Source organism: Cucurbita maxima, unplaced genomic scaffold (genome assembly GCF_002738345.1).
Source record: "Cucurbita maxima cultivar Rimu unplaced genomic scaffold, Cmax_1.0 Cma_Scf00034, whole genome shotgun sequence".
Classification (NCBI taxonomy): Eukaryota; Viridiplantae; Streptophyta; class Magnoliopsida; order Cucurbitales; family Cucurbitaceae; genus Cucurbita; species Cucurbita maxima.
In genome coordinates, this window is record NW_019272050.1 from 2172562 (window position 1) to 2192593 (window position 20032).

Here is a 20032-nt window from a genome sequence, read left to right on the forward strand (position 1 = left end):
TCCCACATCGATTGGAGAGAAGCTCGAGTGCCAGTGAGAACAATGGATCTTGAAGACAAGTGGATTGTGATATCTCACATCAATTAGAGAAGGGAACGAGTGCCAACGAGGATGCTAGGCCTTGAAATAAAGTGGACTGTGAGATCTCACATCAATTGGAGATGAGAACAAAACATTCTCTATAAGGGTGTGAAAACATCTCATTAACCGACGTATTTAAAAACCTTGAGGGGAAGTCTGAAAGGGAAAGCCCAAAGATGACAATATTTGCTAGCCTTGGACTTGAGGTGTTACAATTAGTACTAAAACCAGACACCAGGCGGCATGCCAACGAGAACATTGGGCTCGAAGGGGTGGTAGAGATACAATCATAGTGTGTATATTGTAAGCACTCTACAAATTCAAACTTACATATCTTTAAAGATTGGGAAGAATCACTAACTTTGTTATGTATGTAAACAATACTATAAATGAAATTATGAAAACTTTTTTCTCTAAAAAAAAAGGAAAAAAAAAAGTGAAGTTCCAAAACTAAGGAGATTTAGGAGAAGAAAGTTGTGTTGTCAAAAGTGAAACTTGGCTCCATTTCAAGCTCACCAGATGGGAAGTCTAAGCCAAGAGTTTGAGAGTTTACACCTGAAGTTGGTGATGAAAATATCTCAGGTAGCTCCGATTTCTTTGGCTGCAACTCTAACTTCTGATTCCCAATAAATCCTTCACTCATCTCACTTGAGGACCCAGAGAAATATCTCACCCCAGAACCACACCTTGTTGGGGACAAAAACATAGGCGAAAACTCTGTAATGTTCACGTCATCGGTTGATGTTGACTCGATGCGGTCTGCAGCCTTGTAACTTGATGTGGGATCGTAGCTAAACGGTGGGAACAATATTGGTTCATGAACTGTGTCAAGGTTTTCCGTTATGATTCTTAAGGATGCCCATGAGTTCAAGAGAGCATCAGGTGATGTTTGTTGGCTTTGCACCAAATTTTGATCAATTCTACGGTTTTGTTGCTGAAACTCTGGTGCTGCAGGTGTAGTACCAAGGTTAGCCACTTGGCTGCAAGTATGGTTTCCTCGATACGTGATTTTGAAGATAGTCGGATCGTCGTCGGAACGTTGAACTTGTTTGGTTGCAACACAACCTTGGAGGTTCCTATGTGTGCATCGGTAATAGCCTCTGCATATGAACAATGCACATAGTTGCTTCAAACCAATAACATGATTATCGTCAACTTGAGCATAGCTCAACTGGTTAACAAACGGTAAATATACCATCGACCCTCAATCAAAAGTTATACCTGGGATGCTTGGCACCAAAAATCCCTTTTTGACCGTATTTTCTCCAAGAAAAGCCATCATCAAGAGAGCCTTCAAGGGCCATTCCTGGAGTAACTTGGAATTTCAGTGTCCAAGTTGGAAGAATGTTCCTACAATTATATGCATAACTGTCTCAAAAAATTTAACAATAGTTCTGATAAGAAGTGTTTTTTCTTTGTTCAAATCAGTTACCTTTTACGAGAAGCAGCATTTGTTTGGGCAATATGGTCAGAGTCTTCACTCCTTGGATTTGCGTTAAGAGAGGAAGGAGATTTAGTTGAAGAGAGCAATGACAGCGCCTTCTCATATGAAGATAAAATCTTCTGAACCAATAATTCTCCACCGTCATATGAAGAAGAAGAAGCAGCAGCCATGGATGAAGTTGAAGGTCTCACATTGAGATGAACTTGGAGTTGCCTCGCAAACTCCTTCCCTTTAAGCAGCTCATTTTGAAGATTCTTCCGCTCCCATTCCCCCAAGTTCTCCATTTCCAAAAGTGGTAATCAAAGTTCTGAAATTTGATGAAGAATAGAAGGCAAGGCAGCCAGAAAATACACAAAAAACTAACAGAACTCTACCTTAAATATACACATAATGTAGCTTTAAACCAAACAGGATGCTTGCTTCAAAGGAAGCTAACAAACCAAAGAATGGTGTAAAGAAGCAAAGACTTGAAGTGGGGTCTGAGAAAAAGTAGGCAAAAAGGCGTTTTTACACTTGAATTTGCACAACTTTTGGGTGATCAAAGGAAACAAAAGTTAGGAATGAATGGGCAAAGGAAGTGTGAATTGCGAAGGTCTGATGAAGGAGGAGGAAGAAGATGGAGGGCAATTTAAAAAACAAGTTTGAGAATCTTTTTGAAGCCAATGGAATCGAAGGGGAGATAGTTTGACTTACATGAGTAGTTTTCTTCAAAAGGAGACTGAGTCTTCGGTTGTAGATACATTCCCTAAAAATTGGTTTGAGAGATTAAATCCAATTTTGACCAATTCCACTTCTGAAAATTAAACTTACAAAGGAGACTTAGAAACAAATTGTCAACGTGCAGAGCCCTCAAACAAACAAAGTACACCATTTATTTGATGATAGAAACAAATTGTCCAATTTTAAGGTGGAGCCCTCGAACAAAGTACATCATTTGCTCCACACTTTAGTCACTATGAATACACATTTGAAGCTCACAATACATGACTAAGTTAAAATAAATGCATGACTCCACATGATAGAAACAACAAAACCTCCACACTCATGATATTATCCAATTTGAATATAAGCCCCGATAGTTTTTGTCTTGATTTTGGTTTTTCCAAAAGTTTGAATATTATTTATTTATAAACGAATTTATTGGGTAAAAGTAATAAGAAAACAAATACAGTTTGAAAAAATTAAATAGTTATTAAGTTAGAAAAATAATTGAATGGTTGGGGTTTTAAGCAACGTGTAGAGCTCGAAACCAATGCAAAAGTTGGGTTAAAACTCCAAAGCCAATTAGAACCACACGTCTTTCACTTACATCATCCATTAACTTTCCCAAAAATATCTTCTCCTCCACTCCTCAGCTGCCACGTAACCTCTCATATTATTCACCCTCTACTCCAACACCGCCACGTCACCCTGGCAATTCTAGTCCACTTTTCTTTCCCTACCTTGCTGCTTTCTTCACCGTTGATTGATCACAAGACCCTGTCATCACAGTCCATTTCTGTCGACTAAAAAGTGAGATTGTTTTGTGGACACAAAAATTCATGTATTTAGTAGACTGTCATTTTAAGCTTGTTCCCTCTGATTCTGGGAGCCCCAAAGGAAATATTGAAGGAAAACAAAATTGTGCTTTACCTTGGTCTTTAAAGGTTTGTGTTTCTCAACTTGGATTTCTTTTTCTGTTCGTATTAGTTGAATCTTCTGATTATTTTACTGGGAAACGTTGAAGAATCTTGTTCTTTGTGGGAAAATCGGGAAACTCCTTCAAAAAAGTGCGCTTTTAGGTGCAAATGGTTGAACTTTTGTGTGTTTTTTTATCATTGTCTTTCAGTTTAGGATCCCCCACAACAAACCCACATGAATAAACAAGTGAAGTTTCAAGCTTTGTAATTCTACCTTCTTGAAGTTACTTGTGAGGAAAATGTTTTGAGCCATGTCCTAAACTTGAAAAATGGTAGCTATTTCTATAGGTGAATGCACCGAGAGGGATGCTTCTAAGATTTATGCTAAACACTTGTTTGATGAATTGCCCATGAGGGAGAAAGAAGATTTTTGGCCAATGCATTCTTGAAGTACAGGATTAGAGGGATAAGAGATACATTTACCATTTATTTGCGGGTTGCAGGAGCTTCTATATTGATTTCTTTTGCTGTTCTGAAGGCTACTTGGAATGGGAGTTGTGACTGTTTCAAGCTCTGCAGCACGATCTCCTCTTCGGCTGGGCGCAATATTCTCCAATCACAATTCGTCGAAAAGACCATCGATTGTCGCTTTTAAAGTGGATAAGCACACTGACACTACTCTGGTCTCACCTCACGAGCAAGTGATCCTGCCTGTGGAGAGTAATAACAGAAACCAGAAAAGATCAGGAAAAACAAGCAAATCTTTGAAGAGAGTTAAAGCTGTCTTTATTGATGAAGCTACTCCCTGCACTTTGGATGTGGATTACTATGAGGCTGCTGCTAAACTTGAAAACATATTCAAGCTTAGCTCTGTGACAGAGGATACCGATCTGGAATGTGAAGATGGCAGACCGAAAAGACGCCAGCAAAGGAGGAAAAAACCAGACAAGAGACCAAGTGATGGCATAGTCAGGAACCATACTAGGAGGATTAAGCGACTAGATCTAGACAAGAGGATAGCATTGAAAAGTAACAAGGAGGGAAAAGCAGCTCCTTCATTAAGGAAACAAAAAGATACCGTAAGTGAAGCTGATGAAACTGATGATCTTGTTAGAAACTACCCCGTGTCAACTGATATGGTAAGTTTGGACTGGAAAAAAATGAAGATTCCTCCTGTTCTTAGTTCATCAGAGCATACCCGTTTGTTCAAGTTGGTTCAACCAATGAAGGTGAGGCTTAGGAATTCTGATGTTGTAAACAAATTTGAATGAAACTTTGAAAATTATCATTCGTGTTCACTGCCAAATAACGTTTTCCTCTCTTAGGAACTTATCCAAGTACAAGAAGAGCTGCAGAAAGAGTTGGGAAGAGAACCAACTGAAGGAGAATTGGTCGATGCAACAAATATGAATGTAATTCAAGTGAGGAGGCAACTGGAGGTTGGTCGTGCTGCCAGAAACAATCTCATCAAGGTAAGAGTGGCTTCCTTCCACAATTAAAGCATTATTGCTTCAGGATTCTGTGATAACACGTCAGAAATCTAATGGCATACAAGAATGTGACCAAGTTGTAATGGACTTATGTCATAAGAGTACTGTTAAATGTGAAAAGGGTGGAACTAATGGTCAGATTTTACATCTGTTGCAGCATAATCTCCGCCTTGTACTGTTTGTGATCAACAAATACTTTGAAGATTTTGCAAGTGGCCCAAAATTTCAAGACCTTTGTCAAGCAGGTGTCAAGGGACTCATTACAGCAATCGACCGCTTTGAGCCAAAGAGGAGATTCCGGCTATCAACTTATGCTTTATTTTGGATAAGACATGCTATTATTCGGTCGATGACTCTCTCAAGCTTCACACGTGTCTCATTTGGACTCGACTCGGTTGGTTCTTAATCCACTTTGGCTTTTTCATTCCTTCATTTTCTGTAATGGAATTGGATTGCTTGCGTTCATTAATCATCATTATGCTTTTCTTCATCACATCATACTGTTGTTGCTGTATGCTGAACAACCAAAGAAGTTGTCACCCTAAACAGAGAAGATACAAAGAGCAATAGAATAAGGGAATATGTAGTCTTTGAAGGAAACCTAAAGTTTCATATTGCGAGCATGATCTTGACATCTCTAAGATTCTAACCACTGTCTAAAGGGGAAGGAAGGTTCTCTTTCCATCTAGTTGTAATTCAAAGAAGCAAGTTTACCACTCTAAGTTTAGAAGCTCTGCATTTGAACAAACTGAAATAGAAAAAAAAAAAACACGCTAGAGTAGCTGGATACTCAAGGAAGCAAGCCATAAATCATCTAGCGACCATTTGAGGTAGACTGCAAGAGTTTTTGAGAGATTCATATTCACATCAATTAAACAGTTGAATAGAATCTGTTCACTTTGTTATGTTTTGAATCTAAAACATCGTCTAAACGATACTTGGTGCACATGATGGCATGGATTATTGAGATTGGACCTTTACTTAGTGCAGGTAAGAGTTGATATTCAAAGAGCTAAACTTGAGTTATCATGTGAGCATCATAGATTACCAACAGAGGAAGAGATTATTGCAAAAGTTGGCATCTCGCCTGAGAGGTACCTAGAAGTAATGAGGGCTATAAAACCAGTTTACTCTCTCCATTCTAGGCACTCGACTACATCAGAAGAGTTTATCAATGCGATCACTGATGTAGAAGGTACTGGAGGTGACAACCAGCGGCAACCAGCTCTTCTGAGGCTTGCTCTTGACGATGTGGTAATGTCTCCGTTCAAATCTTGCAGCATGTCCCTTTCCCCTCCAAACCACTACGTTAATCTTCTTTGCTTGGCTTTTGAACATAGCCGGAGATATATATCATCTTTGCTTCCATGATTTAACTTGTGAATACATTTGGTAAAATGTCTTCTCATCACGAATGCTTGGTTGAAGGCATCTTAGCAGTATGGCACACACTGCTTTGCTTGTTTTAGATGCAACTCATTTGCTCCGCACTACACTTATTTGTCCAAAATCAACGTAAAAGTAGTCTATTTGTAACAACCAAGGCCACCCTTAGCAGATATTGTCCTCTTTGGGCTTTCTCTTTTGGGTTTCCCCTCAAGGTTTTAAAACGCTTGTACTATAGAAAGGTTTCCACACCCTTATAAGGAATGCTTCGTTCCCCTCTCCAACCAATGTGGGATCTTACAATCCACCCCCCTTGGGGGCCCAACGTCCTCGCTGGCACACCATTCGGTGCCTGGCTCTGATACCTGTCTCTAACATACGCGTTTTAAAATCTTGAGGGGAAGCCCTTAAAGGGAAATCACGAAGAGGACAATATCTGCTAGCTTCGGGCTCGGGCTATTAGACTGTTAGACTTGCATGGACTTTCCTTTTGGTAGATTTCGTAGGCATTCCTGACTTGGGATTACTTTGAACTCAAATGGTTCTTCATATCAGTGGATAGTAGCTGTCCTTTCAGCTGCATCATTTGATGGGATGCTTAGAAATGCCGTATTCTGCTGATATTTATAATTCTTGATGACCTGATCCTAGAACTGTCTTCCAGCTTGATTCTCTTAAGCCAAAGGAGAGCTTGGTGATCAGACAAAGATACGGTCTTGATGGGAAAGGAAACCGAACATTAGGTGAGATAGCAGGAAATCTAAATATTTCAAGAGAGATGGTGCGGAAGCACGAAGTTAAAGCTCTGATGAAGCTCAAACATCCTGCAAGAGTGGATTACCTTCGTCGGCATTTAATCTGAATCGATGAGGACCTCATGCTTTGTATCAATGATCTTGTTTTCTGCATAATTTCTTATGGCCAAAACATCTCAAGGAGCAAGAGATTTGTACCATATATTTGTAACTATGATTCATATTTTGCAGTACATTGAATTGGCAGATCTGCTACTTGTAGGCACAAGGGAGTTCGATAGGTGAAGAATAGCAATTAAAAGACAGGAATGGTTGTACCTTTGTATACATATATGTGATAAAAATATCTTATACTGTTTATAAATTACACCCTTTTGACTGTTTTTCAAGTTTTTTTCTGCAAAAAGGATTCATAGGAAGAAAGAAACTCCTTTAGCTATCAGTATCAGACGGAAAATGGACACAACTTTTTCTGTCTAGACGCTTCATAGATGCACTAAAATATTATAAACACAATATACATTCATGTGGTTTCATTTAGATGTGAAGTTAAATAATGATATTATCTGCACGGTTTCAAAAACAATATGTTAGAGAAATGATACAATGGTAGATATATGCAGCGGTGAAAATTCAAATATCTAACATTTGGGTAAGAAAAGAATGATTTAATCCGTTGAACTATACTCATATAGATGAAATGACTAAAAGTAATCATATTGAATAATTTTTCAAACAGCAAAAATCCATGTTCATCTTTACTTCAAGTCTCACTTTTTTGCTCACTTTCACTGCCTTTTTGCTCCAAAGCCACAACTTTGAGTGTTGTCTCCATCTGCACATCTTCATCTTGTTCCTTTTCTTTCTCTCTCGAACCAAATTTATGGCTTTCATCTCTAAGTTACCAATACAGTTCCTATTTGGAATTTTCTTGCCTTTCCTAATGGGGATTTCATTTCTTTCCCCTAAGAATTCAGCGGTTTCTAATTTGATTAAAGACATTGGTAGTTAAGTATCAGAACTAGGATTTGGATGTTCAGGAATAGACTTAAAACTAAGTTCATTTTCATGGAATAGGTTAATACTTTCTGTAACATCCCATGAATTAGATTTATGGTCAAACCTATATGCTCTATGTCTCATAAATTAAAGTAATAGTCAAAACCATTAAAAATATTAAATTCACTATGACCTAACACATTGATTGGAAATTGTGAAAGTCAAACCATTATGATCAAATTTACTTCATATAGAAGAGAAAACTATCATGAATGGTTCACCTTAGCATTGGAGTGGTGACTGATTTAATGAAGAGAAATTATTGGAGGAAGTTACGTAGTAGTTTTATATGGTCGGATATAGGAGAGAAATTGTGAGATCTCACATTGGTTCGAGAGGAGAACGAAGCATTCCTTGTAATAGAAACCTCTTCCTCGCATAAACACGTTAAAAAATCGTGAGGCTAACAACGATACGTAATGATTCAAAACAGACAATATCTGTTAACGGTGGGCTTGGGCTGTTACAAATGGTATCAAAATTAGACACCGAGCAATGTGCCAGCGAGGACGCTAGGCTCCCCAATGGAGTTGATTGTGAGATTTCACGTCGATTGGAGAAGAGACGAAGTATTCTTTATAAGAGTGTGGAAACCTCTCCCTAATAGACGCATTTTAAAACCGTGAGGTTGATGACAATACAAAACAGGCCAAAACAAACAATATTTGTTAGTGGTGGGCTTGAACTGTTAAAAATGATATCAGAGCCAGACACTGGGCGGTGTGCCAACGAGGATACTAGCCCCCAAGGGGGGTCCAACGAGGATGTCGGTCCCTAAGAGGTAGATTGCGAGATCCCACATTGGTTGAAGAAAAGAATAAAATATTCCTTATCAGGGTGTGGAAACCTCTCCCTGTTTTAAAACTGTGAATACATAACGGGTAAAAGTAGATAATATTTTTTAACAATGAGCTTGGCCTCTTACAAAAATTAAGGACATGACAGCACCTCACTTTATTCACAAGGCAATTATAATCCCAACATAAGTCTACTTTAGATGATAAACCAGACGATTCTAAATCGACCATCAACTTGATTGTTACTTAAATGATGCTCGATTAGCTAACAAACATGGACATGGTGATAAGCTCGGCCAACATTACGTGAAAAATAGAATTTCCACCAACAAACAGACAATACTTAAAATCCAAATATGGTTTGTCCCAGTTTGACTGTCTGAAACTAGTAACCAAAATAATTAACGAGTGTACTCATAATGCCTCTTCGTGTGTACAACCATAAATCCTACACTGCCTAACCAAAATCCTGGACACTAGAGAAGAATAACTTCTATACGTCTTATTCATGAATGGGTGTTGAATTCCTTTATAAAGACATGAGGTGCTTCAGCCACGGAAGACAGCAGCCTATAATTCAAAGACAATTAACCAGCAAAGGGAACAAGTGTGAAATGTGTATATGAGAGTAGTACTACTGCCAGTCTTGGTGCGTACTATCACAGCAAATCTTGCCCCCACCATTCTCCATTCATATCAATCTTTAAAGTTCGCTTAAACCATAGGCTCAGTCCAATCCTGAATAGCAAGCCGTTCTGAGACATCAGCAAGAGATTTGAGATTGCATTTGATTAAAGTCTCTACAACGAAGCAAGTCTCATCCTTTGTGTTTCCTTCAGGAGTGTCCACCACAAATGACTCAACCACAAGAGTCCCTGGCCTTCCATCTATGATCTCTGAATGGAGGGAAATTATTGAAGAGTAGTTCTGAAAGAAAAGGAAGAAGAAAGTTGGTTGGATTATGCATCATAGGGACCAATAATCAGCAGAAGGTATTCTTCGAATAAACGTTTGACCGTGCCCTATCTCATTAGACAACTTCTATCCTGTCCTACCGAGAAATCTCAAGAGAAACAAAGGGTGATGATTAGTTTCAATAAGAGAGGCCTTCCCATTGTAGCTGCAAATGTTCAAATTCCTACTTGAATATGCCCTCCCCAATCCTGAAAATGGATTGTCCGTCTGATTTGAATTAAAAATAGCCTAAGCCGGTAAAGTGATACATCAAGGATGTGCAAAGAATTGAATTGGAGAAGTTAAGAACACATGCAATTACCCAAGCTTGATCCATCCATCAGTTAACCAAATTATTCTCTGTGAGGCGCTCTAGAATTCCCCCAGAATTTAACCACACCCAGAAGAGTTTTTAGAACTATAAACTATATAAGATTTGGTAGACAACGCAACTTGTGAATGCGACTAATGTGTGAAAACAATTTAAAATTGAGAATAAGTATTTGTGTGGCAATACCCCATATCTAAGTAAATACAATCAGGCAATGGAAAAAGAGAAACTTACCCTAAGCCTGTGATCACCACCAACTATCCTGACGCTAAGAATATGTTTATCATCATCAAGAAGTTCCAACCTTTCGGTGCTTGTGGTGGCAGGGAGCCCAGACTTGACATCAACTTCTCTGAGACTTCCGATCTCAAGATTCCCCTGCACTACACACCTGCTTATAAATGGCTTGTATTTTTGGGGCTGGTCAAATCTTCTCACCAAAGACCAAACCTGATGAGAACTAAGTTAGAACGTGGATGTGGCAAAATAAATCAGATGCACGTTATAGAACTCTCAAAATAACCACATTTCGAAAAATATGATAGTGCAGTTCTATAGTAGTAGAAAATTGATTTCCATGTCGATAAATTTTGATTTTCTCCAAGTTTCATTTCATATTTTTAAATTATGAGTATTATAAGCTTGTCATTCACCTTGACATACACATTTCCAGAGACCTTATATGCGTACTAATGTCCAATGAAGTGAAAAATGTAAATAATCCACTAAGCCTTCCAAGTTAGTGCCAATATCCAAAGAAAGATTGGCAGAATACTTGGGACTGTGTATATATGTATGAATATAATTTTCGCAACATAGTTGACCAAACAACCCAACTACAGACTACAAAAACAAGTTAACAAGACATAGATCTATGGTTGCCAGGTTTTGATAAAAGAGATGGGCAACAATTTAGGAAGTGAAGGGAGGAAAGTGTTGAATATATATTGAAAAGGTAAGATTTTTCTTAACCCAAGAGATCAATTCTTTTTTGGGGTTTAGTGATTTAACAAGACTAAACAATAAACTAAATGCTTACAATTATTGTGTAGTACTCTGCAGAAACAGAGATAAGCATTAAACAGAATTGATTATTATATTTCATACACGAAACAACAAGCCAATGGAAATACCCCATAGATCTCTGGTAAACGCTGCGACAAAGAAAACGCACTAAAAAAATTGAAGGGCCCAAATTTTGAGGCTGAAAACACCGAACAAAGAGTTAAAGTCCGATCCACCAAGGATTATCCTCTTCAGAATTTACAAAGATGGACGTCAAAGAATGAGAGAGAGAAAAAACGTATGTGGCTCATGTAAAACCCATACCCAAGGAACATAAATTTCACATATGAAACAACCATATGAAAAGAGAGAGAGATAAATGAAAGAAATAATACAAGGGGAACAGGAGCTTTGATGCGCTTGATGAGCACGGAGCTGCACTGATTCTCAGCAGGCTCGTGGCTGTGATGCCTCCGAATGCACTCCCTCTCCAAGCTGCTGAATCCACCGCTACCACTCATTTTTAAAAACTAAGCTGAGCTAGATCAAAGAGGCAGAAACCAAGAGAAGCTCAAACCTAAAGAGGGCTCATGGTTAAGAATCGGGAACAGAGTCGAAATGGCAGTCCGTCCGTGTCATCTGAGGTTAGAAAGCGGAGGGTGGATCGGAATTGAGGCGGAGGCCAGATGACCGGAGATGAGAAAACGACGGGGAAAAGTGTGGTGATTGAGTTGCCGGGTGCATAGGGAAGCAGACAAGAAATAACCTCAAGTTTCTCTATCATCCTCTCATCTCATCTCATCTCATCTCATCCCTTAAAACATACAATAAAACCAAACCGCAGAAGGTTGAAATATTTATTATTATAAGATGAGAGCCATAAAATCTTGTGATAATTTATTGTTCTTCTCCCCAATTATTTCTTTATTTCTTTATTTTTCCTTTTATCCACATTAAGAGAAACCCCTAAATTTACTTCTAATTAAACAAAGCTTAGCATAAAAAAAAAAGGTTAATGGATTTTCAAAAACTATATTATATAAACAGAATTAAATTAAATGTGACAAAGCTAATAATTCAATAAAAATCAAAGTTACGTCATTTATTTATTTATTTATTGCTGTTCATTGAGTTGCCATTTTCAAATATGATCTTTGAGATCATTTTGTTTCAAGTTTTAGCCTTTTTTAACAAGAGGATCCTTAATAAATAGTTGGTTGGTTGGTTGGTTTTGCCTTTGATATTTTGTACATGGAAGGTTTTCCACATATATTTTTTTGATTTGGTTCTTAAGTTCTCTAATTTACTCCTATAAACTAAAATAAATAAATAAAAAAATCCAATTAAACCCAATAAAATAATTTTAAAATTTTGTTCATTTAAGCTAATATTTTTAATAATGTATTTGGACTCGGAAGAAATGAATTTTGTAGACCGATGAGTCAAATGTCTTGGTTAAGTAGCATTTCAACGGCATACTTGATGCTTGAGAACTTGCATGCCATCAGTGAAAGAAAAGAAAAGAAAAGAAAAGAAGGAAGGAAGAAGAAGACGTGAGTTTGGAATTTGGAGGAGTGATAATGGTAGGCTTCCGCTGAAAGTTGGGCTTCTTGGAAGGAACCGAGTGCCAAAAGAAACTACCTAAGCAATTCCACAGCCGAGTTTTTTTGACCCCTAACCCTAAATAATACCCAATTCCAACCACCCTCCCTCAGTTCTGTACTCTTTCCCCCATTTCTCAACTCCATGCATCATTGTGTTCCTAACCCAAACTCTTTCATTGGTCCTTTTAAAACCTTCTCATCATTCTAGCCAATACCCCCTTCTGAACCCTTTCTAGGGACCAACAACAAGCTGTCTACTCCAAAAACTCAAAACTTCCCACAACACCCATGAGTGAAGTATCAATAAGCCCCCGAACGGGTTAACCCTCCTTTATATATCTACGAGCATAGTGTAGTTTAGTGAGTCGGGCATCAATTACCATGCTATACTTATTTACATGTGGAAACAAACCTAACTCGAGGTTTATAGATGGGTTTGGAACAAAAATAGTGGAACCATTTTCTAAAGTTAATTTGAAATATCTCCCATCTCCTTGAATGCAGAAAAGAGGCAGGCGAATATCATTCTCATAAGAAATGAGTGGAAGCATTTCTCACCAATTTGAGTAAAAGCCTACTCATCTATCTAAAAAGCTTAACCCATGTTCTTGTGTTCAGAAACTAAGTTGTGAGATTCCCAAGTTCCTAGAGTTACAGAGAACCCGTGTTGTGTGTGGAGCGAAGTACCTTCTTCCTATCTCTGTATGACAACTGTATAGCCTACTCAAACAAAATACCTTCCAACAAGCTACAAAACAAGTCAATTCCAAAGTTCGTACCTGTTTTTCCCAAAAACATCTGCCCAATCTGTTCTGCTCTGAGTCTCAAATTAGATTCTCAAAATAAAAGCAATCAATTATTTTAGTTTCACGATTGCTTCAAAAATCAGCTGATGAGAATCTTCTACAAAAGGAATGTTTATTGATTTTAACAACACAGAAGTTGCTTCCAAAGCAATTGGATGCAGCTTTAAACGGGCTTTAAGTAAAGAATCACAATTTTTCTAAACTATCATCCCCGCTGCCATGTCCACTAACATGAAAACATCACAGACCCTAATATGATTATCGAATGCAATCACATATTCCATGAACATTTGTTTCATTCCAAAAAGTGTTCTAGCATACAACAATAAATCACAAGCTGAAGTACAGGAGGAGTATAATAAACTTCAAACTCAGTGTTGAGGATTGTTGGGAGGGAGTCCCACGTTGGCTAATTTAAGGAATGATCATGAGTTCATAAGTAAGGAATACATCTGCATTGGTATGAGATTTTTTTGGAGAAACCAAAAGCAAAGCCATGAGAGCTTATGCTCAAAGTGGATAATATCATATCATTGTGGAGATCAAGGATTCCTAACACTTAGAAGACTTTATTTATTTAAAGTGGCTCAAGTTGATCGGTGAACTGAAAGAATATAGTAATATATCGTTGGCAAGGTTTTTTTCTTTTTTCTTTTTCATAAACAAAACCAACCGAATCACCTAGCTCCATCAGAGATGACATCACTCCATTGTTCTTCATAAACATACTACCAATGAAATTTTTTCTCATAAGAAAAATATCTGTATCAACCAAAGTGCAGAGCAAGTGGAAACCTCCAAAGGTCTTTCATCTTTTGAAATCAGAACATGAGTAGAAAATAAGGGAGATGGGCCATCCAAGCACAAGTTTTAAGACCGAAAGGAACCCCTTTCTATTCGCTAAGACGGAATCGAATAACCATGGAGTTCCCAAAATACTTCTTCCAATAAACTAAAATACCCTGAAAGGAACTGACGTTTTTCAATTTGTTAGAAAAGTCTCGTCAAAAGAAAGCTCCAATCCTAGGAGTTTAAAAAGAAAAATGTCGTAGATCTCACAATTTTTCTGCCAAACGGAAAATAATTACAGAAACATAAAAGGTTCTCTTCTGAGGTAGAAGACACTTGCAAGCTACATTCAGTTATCTACAAAGAGTTTATGCAGAAAGGAATAATAACGTTTTATATGTAAAGAAAAACCCACAGAAAGAATCTAAACCATCAGAACAGCTTTATGCAGAACCAGGGATTCCACCAATATCTATCATTGTTTAAACTTGCTTTTCAGCCACCAAAATATCACTTTATTGGATTAAAAATCAAGCAAAATAAAGAAAACGATCATTTTCCATGGCAAATAACAGAACAATTCATCTACATTTCCTCACACAAAGCATCTTTTCTTAAAAAAAATGGTTTATCCCTTGGTCTAAAAAATGATAGATACCCAATCAACAGCATAAAGGGGGCTGGCTAAAGGATACTATTCTCTTCTTTCTTTTGGTTTTTGTCCTTTTACCCTTTGATTTTCATATTTGCTATGGGCTCATATCCTGTCAAAGAGTAGGCCAAATCATACGAAAAATAGAATATTCTGTTCACGCAAAGAAATAGATTACTCCGACTATTCATTCGGAAGAAGTACGTAAATTAGAAACGCACCCGCCAAAATCTCATCCCTTCCCTTCCTCCTCTATCACACACACACACACACACACACACACACAATTCAAGACCATTTTCATCTCTGCTTCATTTTCCAAAACCCATTCCCAATACTTTTCAACCTATCGACCAATTAAATGGATTACTTGCATCAGAAACAAAGTCGATTCGTCTCTTATCAATTACCTCGCAATATGTCGCTTCTCTGCAGAGTGTTGCTGTGAAAGATCCACAAACTCCTTTGTCCAAAAATGAGAAGTGATGATCGATTGAGCGGTAGCTTTTATCCCTGATCATCCAATTGTTTGCTTGGTTGATGAGAAAAATTTATGGAGATGGGTTTTATTTTATTTTTTTCTCTTGATGAGAATCGTTACAATTGGCGCGTAGATTTGCTATGAACATGGAGATCCATCGCTAGCCCCCAGGTTAAATAGGGCTGGCTCACTGGCAAAATTTTAAATGGACCTTACGGCACAAAGCCCATATTTTTCTGAAAAATCAAGAAAATATTAAGTGAAAACAAGAACAATAATAGCTAATTTTAAAGTCATTTTTAAAGCTCCGGTCATGTTTGTTCAATTGATCCATTTCAAACTCTTTTACATTACTTACAGTATTGCTTTCGAATACATTTTTTAAGGTTTTTTCTAACCCCATATTCTAAAATTGTTTTTCAAGATTGGTGGTCGAGACTAAATCATGTGTTGTTTGTGCTACCGGTGACCCAAGTTTTAATTGATTGGCTTACACGAGGGCGACGAGAGTAAGCGTCGTAAGTGAAGCATAAACAACAAAGATTATTATCTTAAAACCAAAAGGAGAGGAGAAAAAGAGTTGTTTAAAACTAGATTCATTTGTTCTGCCTCAGTTTACAGACAGACAGCAAACAAATACGAGGAATAAACAGTTAAACAAGATTGGGAAAAACAAATAACATAACACCAATGAATTAACAAATCAAAGCTAGCCCTTTTTGCACACCCATTTGCTGCAGGTGCAGAATTAGCAGGCCATATCCAAGTTTTCTTTTCTTCTCTCTCTAGAAAAAGAATCTACACTGAGCAATACAAAATGCTTAGTCGATTTCTCGAGTTTCGGCAGCAGGACCTGCATTATCATGATGAAACTTCACCACAATGCATGTTATATTGTCAGCGCTACCACGGGTAAATGCTGCTTCGGTTAGCTTCCGAGCAGCTGCCTCGGGTTCTTCTTCCTTCCCTGCAACTAGTACTGCATCCTGCATAGTGAATGTAAGTTGATATGTGCAGATCACGCCATCTAGAGCATCTTGGATATGTGGGATTATGAAGCGAGCATACCTCGTTGCGAACCACATCCCAAAGACCATCGCTTGCGAGAATAAGCAACTCGACGTCCTTGTCTACTTCAAGATCCTGGTGAGTATGGTGGGCAGTTTTAGTAAACCATGACAAGCTTTACCAAACAAAACATAAAACTAGAAAAGAATCCCACTGATGAGCATTTGAAACAATAAATTCTCATAAAACCTTCAAAGATCATAAAAAGTTATAAACCATTAATATAAATTTCATTCATCAAAGACTTTCTTCTTCCACAGATCCATTATTAGTCTAACGCTAGCAATCATAAAGTGAAACTAAACAGTTATTTGGGCTCCCCTGCAAATAACTAACAAACATGATTAAGTTTCGGAACTAAAATGTTTGAACAACCGGGTGTCGAAAACGACACCTGAATATCAGGATCTGCAACAACAAACTGCTTCAACATCTTGTTGCCGAAAGCGCGGGACATTGCTAACACACCTCCTACCCTCCAAGTGCCTGACAACAGAAAATGAACAAGAATTATAGCAGATAACCTTCAAATACAGTAGCTAAAGGCATTATATTTTTTCTAGAAGATGGTCAGAAGAAACTACAACTTGAGAAATATAAATTGCTGTGAACAGTAATAATACTCAGGCAACCAATAGATAATTATCAAGGAAAGCATTCCAACTTCCCTGAAATCATTTTACTTCTATAGTTGTTAATACGAACAGGACCTCTGTTGGTTCGCATATTTTAGCCTTTGGTACTCTAGCTTTCCATAAGGAGTTTAAATAAGATGGTGGAACTTTGCCTATATACATAAGTTAGCCAACAGGGATTGCAGTTCTTAACATCATTAGCAAAACCATTAGGAAAATCTTACCAGCCCACATGACAACACCCCCGGCCTTTTCAATTCTCCGCCGCTCGTCAGTTCTATTTGGTTTGTGGTCCTCAGAAAGAGGGATTGCTGCCGAGCAGGATGAAGATAAGTTTCAAGTTCCCATATGAAAATAAGCATATGAAATAAAGGTTGTAGTTATATTGTAATCATTATGATTTGTTCAACTTTGATCATCTTTATCATTAGCTTTTACCATAAACTATCATGGTCAAGAGTCTAGACTTTCTACCTTACATTAAAACAAAAGGGTAAGAAAACAAGAAAAAGTAAGCAAATAATACCTTCACCCCCTTTTGATATTATAGCACGCGAATCACCAACGTTGGCAACATAGAGATGATTGCCAACTAGCAAAGCTGTTGAAGCAGTGGAGCCATCGTCCCTTAAAGTTTCTTTTTCCAAACTTAAAAATTCAGCATCGGTCCGTTGATATGTTTCACCTGGGAAGTGACAGAAGAAACTTTTGAAGCCGAGTACAAAATAACAAGGAATCTAATGTCATATATTTTTTTTTCAGTAGAAAACAGTGCAACGTAAACAAAGAACATGAAACTTAAAGATCCCGTGTTCTTACACCTGTGGGAAGCTAAAATACAATCATCATATAAACCTAATCAATATATCTTTATATACAAATGAATGGTGCATAAGGGAAATGAACACACTGATAGCTACTTTGGTATCCATCAAAAACTTCGGGTGCTTCATCAGATTCTCGAAGAGATGGTCCTTCAAAAACTCTGCGGCACGAGATCCACCATGGCCTGAAACCACATTAAAAGGACTAATTATTTGTACAATGTATAATATATGTCAGATATCTATGGTAGCATCTATAATTTAATTGCTCAACATCAATGATGCAATAAAAATACTAATCTCTCGTATTGATTCAACTCAAGCGCCAAAATTGATTACGAAACATGTCTTGGATCTATGAAGTCTAAACTTAGAGTAGTTTGCAAGAATCTGAAATCTCAAACTTTCTAATCTTCAATCACTAAGTGAAACTTAACACCTACATCCGAACAATATATCACCAAGAAATTGGAAAGGTTAAAATTAACTAAATCTAACACCTACATCATGCCACTGTAACAATGGTGGGAGAGTCTAACCATCAAAGATCCCAAAAAGGCAAACCGTTTGACCATCAACCTTCGACATTTTAATATCGAAGAAATCTTCCATGGTTGCCCTCTTCCCCCTGATACTTGAATACCCCCAACTAAGTTTCCCATCGTCACTGCAGATCAAACAAAAACATAAAAATTTAAGCACATATCTCACTGGAATAGGCTGTTTGATAGGCTAGGTGCAAATTTCAATAACCAGATCAAAGCATTGTCTTCTGGACATCTTAATAAGAATAGAATAACCATTCAGCAACATAACTTCAAATAAAAAGACGTAAGGTTCATTCAAATGAATCCATTCAGACCTTTTCCACCCTCCACTGGCATAGCCACCATCTTCATTTTTCTCTGGATGCTTATCAACAACCGGCCTGCGATTTTCTGATGCACCCGTATCGACCATCATCATGAGACTTGTTCTATATTCACGCTTCCAGGTGTGAACAAATCCAAGATTTGAAGGCAAGCTCCTCCAGATATTGTTGATTTGAACCCTTCGGTTGATTATTCCTACATGTCCAGCCCAAGAAATCACATTCCTGATATTGTAGCTGCATACCATCTAATCCAGCAACTGCACAATCACATCACTACAATTATCAAAAGATACCAACCTGATCAAAGATTCAAAACCAATAACAAAGAACAGATGCCAGCAAACTAAATCCTAGCATTGTAAAGAATTAAACATTCAAAATCTCAAGTTCTCTTGCAGATTCTTGATATCAGAATGATAGCGAACTCTGAGGAAATGGGAAAAAACAATTTCTTTTTTTAAAAAAAAAAAACAAGACTCTGACTCTAATGGTCTCCAATCACAAACGCAATGGTACCATAAAACATTCCCCTCCGGCATGATCGATCCCAAATAACGCCTACCAAAAACTAAGTCCATGGAACTCAATAAAAACGAAATGGGTCAGGGAAAAATGATTACATCCGTTCTATTCATCCACCACCCTCAATTCACACGAGCTATTTAGGCATCAAAACATCAAAAACATTCAGAAAATGATTGGGGGGGTTGTCAATCCAAATAAACACGATATAAAAAAGTCAGTCTCAGACAAAATCGATACAAATTATGTAGAGAAAAAGGGGAAATTCTGGGGAAAATAGAAACGTTTGAGGCTAGATCAAGAGGTGTGAGGGGAAAAGTAGATGGGGGAAGATGAAAACGATGATCCCATCTGAGAAATTGGGGTGGAAAACAGGAGATGGGATGAATATACTTACTCGGGGTAGAAAATGGAAGAATCGAGGCAGAATAGGGTGCTTCAAGGAAACAAAAATGGGATAAACAAGAAAGAGGGAGATATATGGGGAAGGAGAGAGAAGGTGGTGGCTTTTCGAAGCATTGGCACCGAAGAGTAGCCAGGTGCGCGCCCCTAATGCTCTTTTCCGCCTCCCCTGTTTTTTTCTATTATTTTCATGGATATCTCTTTTCTTTCATTGTCCAACTCCTTTTTACTCCAATAATTGAATGGTTTTCAAACCTTCTCCTTCCTTCCTTTTCTTACTTGCTTTTCAATCACAATGCTTCTTCATTTAGGAACAATTTTGGGCTTCTTCATTTAGAGCCATTTATGAACAATTTTGTCCCACTTATCACAATTGAATAGAATATCATCTATTTTAGTGTTAATCCATGTCATTTTCTAAGATACCAAAAGTCTAACTCAAAATAGTAATGGG

General features: G+C 37.6%; 4 protein-coding genes and 1 long non-coding RNA gene across 8 annotated transcripts; 1 reads left to right on the forward strand and 4 right to left on the reverse strand.

Annotated features, from left to right (window-relative positions):
- Window positions 1-541: 541 nt before the first annotated feature.
- On the reverse strand, window positions 542-1889 carry LOC111467643 (probable WRKY transcription factor 53). Its single transcript, XM_023112611.1, has 3 exons — window positions 1514-1889; window positions 1303-1431; window positions 542-1181 (listed from the first exon to the last, which is right to left on the reverse strand). The coding sequence occupies exons 1-3, from the start codon at window positions 1807-1809 to the stop codon at window positions 542-544; spliced, it is 1065 nt and encodes a 354-aa protein (XP_022968379.1). The 5' UTR covers window positions 1810-1889.
- A 1070-nt stretch (window positions 1890-2959) lies between these two features.
- On the forward strand, window positions 2960-7156 carry LOC111467558 (RNA polymerase sigma factor sigE, chloroplastic/mitochondrial-like). Of its 3 annotated transcripts, none has more exons than XM_023112510.1 (6): window positions 2960-3171; window positions 3683-4373; window positions 4470-4616; window positions 4792-5028; window positions 5625-5888; window positions 6685-7156. In XM_023112510.1, the coding sequence occupies exons 2-6, from the start codon at window positions 3693-3695 to the stop codon at window positions 6880-6882; spliced, it is 1527 nt and encodes a 508-aa protein (XP_022968278.1). In that variant the 5' UTR covers window positions 2960-3171; window positions 3683-3692; the 3' UTR covers window positions 6883-7156. The 3 variants fall into 3 exon arrangements, with proteins under 3 accessions (XP_022968278.1, XP_022968277.1, XP_022968276.1); XM_023112509.1 differs by having other exon boundaries at window positions 2961-3171; window positions 3648-4373; XM_023112508.1 differs by having other exon boundaries at window positions 2962-3171; window positions 3641-4373.
- Window positions 7157-8915: 1759 nt separating this feature from the next.
- Window positions 8916-11752, reverse strand: LOC111467559 (abscisic acid receptor PYL8-like). The gene is made up of 3 exons (XM_023112511.1): window positions 11317-11752; window positions 10151-10366; window positions 8916-9558 (listed from the first exon to the last, which is right to left on the reverse strand). The coding sequence occupies exons 1-3, from the start codon at window positions 11440-11442 to the stop codon at window positions 9346-9348; spliced, it is 555 nt and encodes a 184-aa protein (XP_022968279.1). The 5' UTR covers window positions 11443-11752; the 3' UTR covers window positions 8916-9345.
- A 2846-nt stretch (window positions 11753-14598) lies between these two features.
- On the reverse strand, window positions 14599-15476 carry LOC111467785. The gene is made up of 2 exons (XR_002714602.1): window positions 15183-15476; window positions 14599-14884 (listed from the first exon to the last, which is right to left on the reverse strand). It is a non-coding gene; the product is annotated as an uncharacterized LOC111467785 (long non-coding RNA).
- A 341-nt stretch (window positions 15477-15817) lies between these two features.
- LOC111467783 (probable protein phosphatase 2C 76) lies at window positions 15818-19738 on the reverse strand. Of its 2 annotated transcripts, none has more exons than XM_023112854.1 (9): window positions 19574-19738; window positions 18643-18911; window positions 18320-18447; window positions 17867-17965; window positions 17483-17641; window positions 17181-17267; window positions 16716-16807; window positions 16322-16396; window positions 15818-16239 (listed from the first exon to the last, which is right to left on the reverse strand). In XM_023112854.1, the coding sequence occupies exons 2-9, from the start codon at window positions 18897-18899 to the stop codon at window positions 16075-16077; spliced, it is 1062 nt and encodes a 353-aa protein (XP_022968622.1). In that variant the 5' UTR covers window positions 18900-18911; window positions 19574-19738; the 3' UTR covers window positions 15818-16074. The 2 variants fall into 2 exon arrangements, with proteins under 2 accessions (XP_022968622.1, XP_022968623.1); XM_023112855.1 differs by lacking the exon at window positions 19574-19738 and adding an exon at window positions 19275-19561.
- Between the last annotated feature and the right edge of the window lie 294 nt (window positions 19739-20032).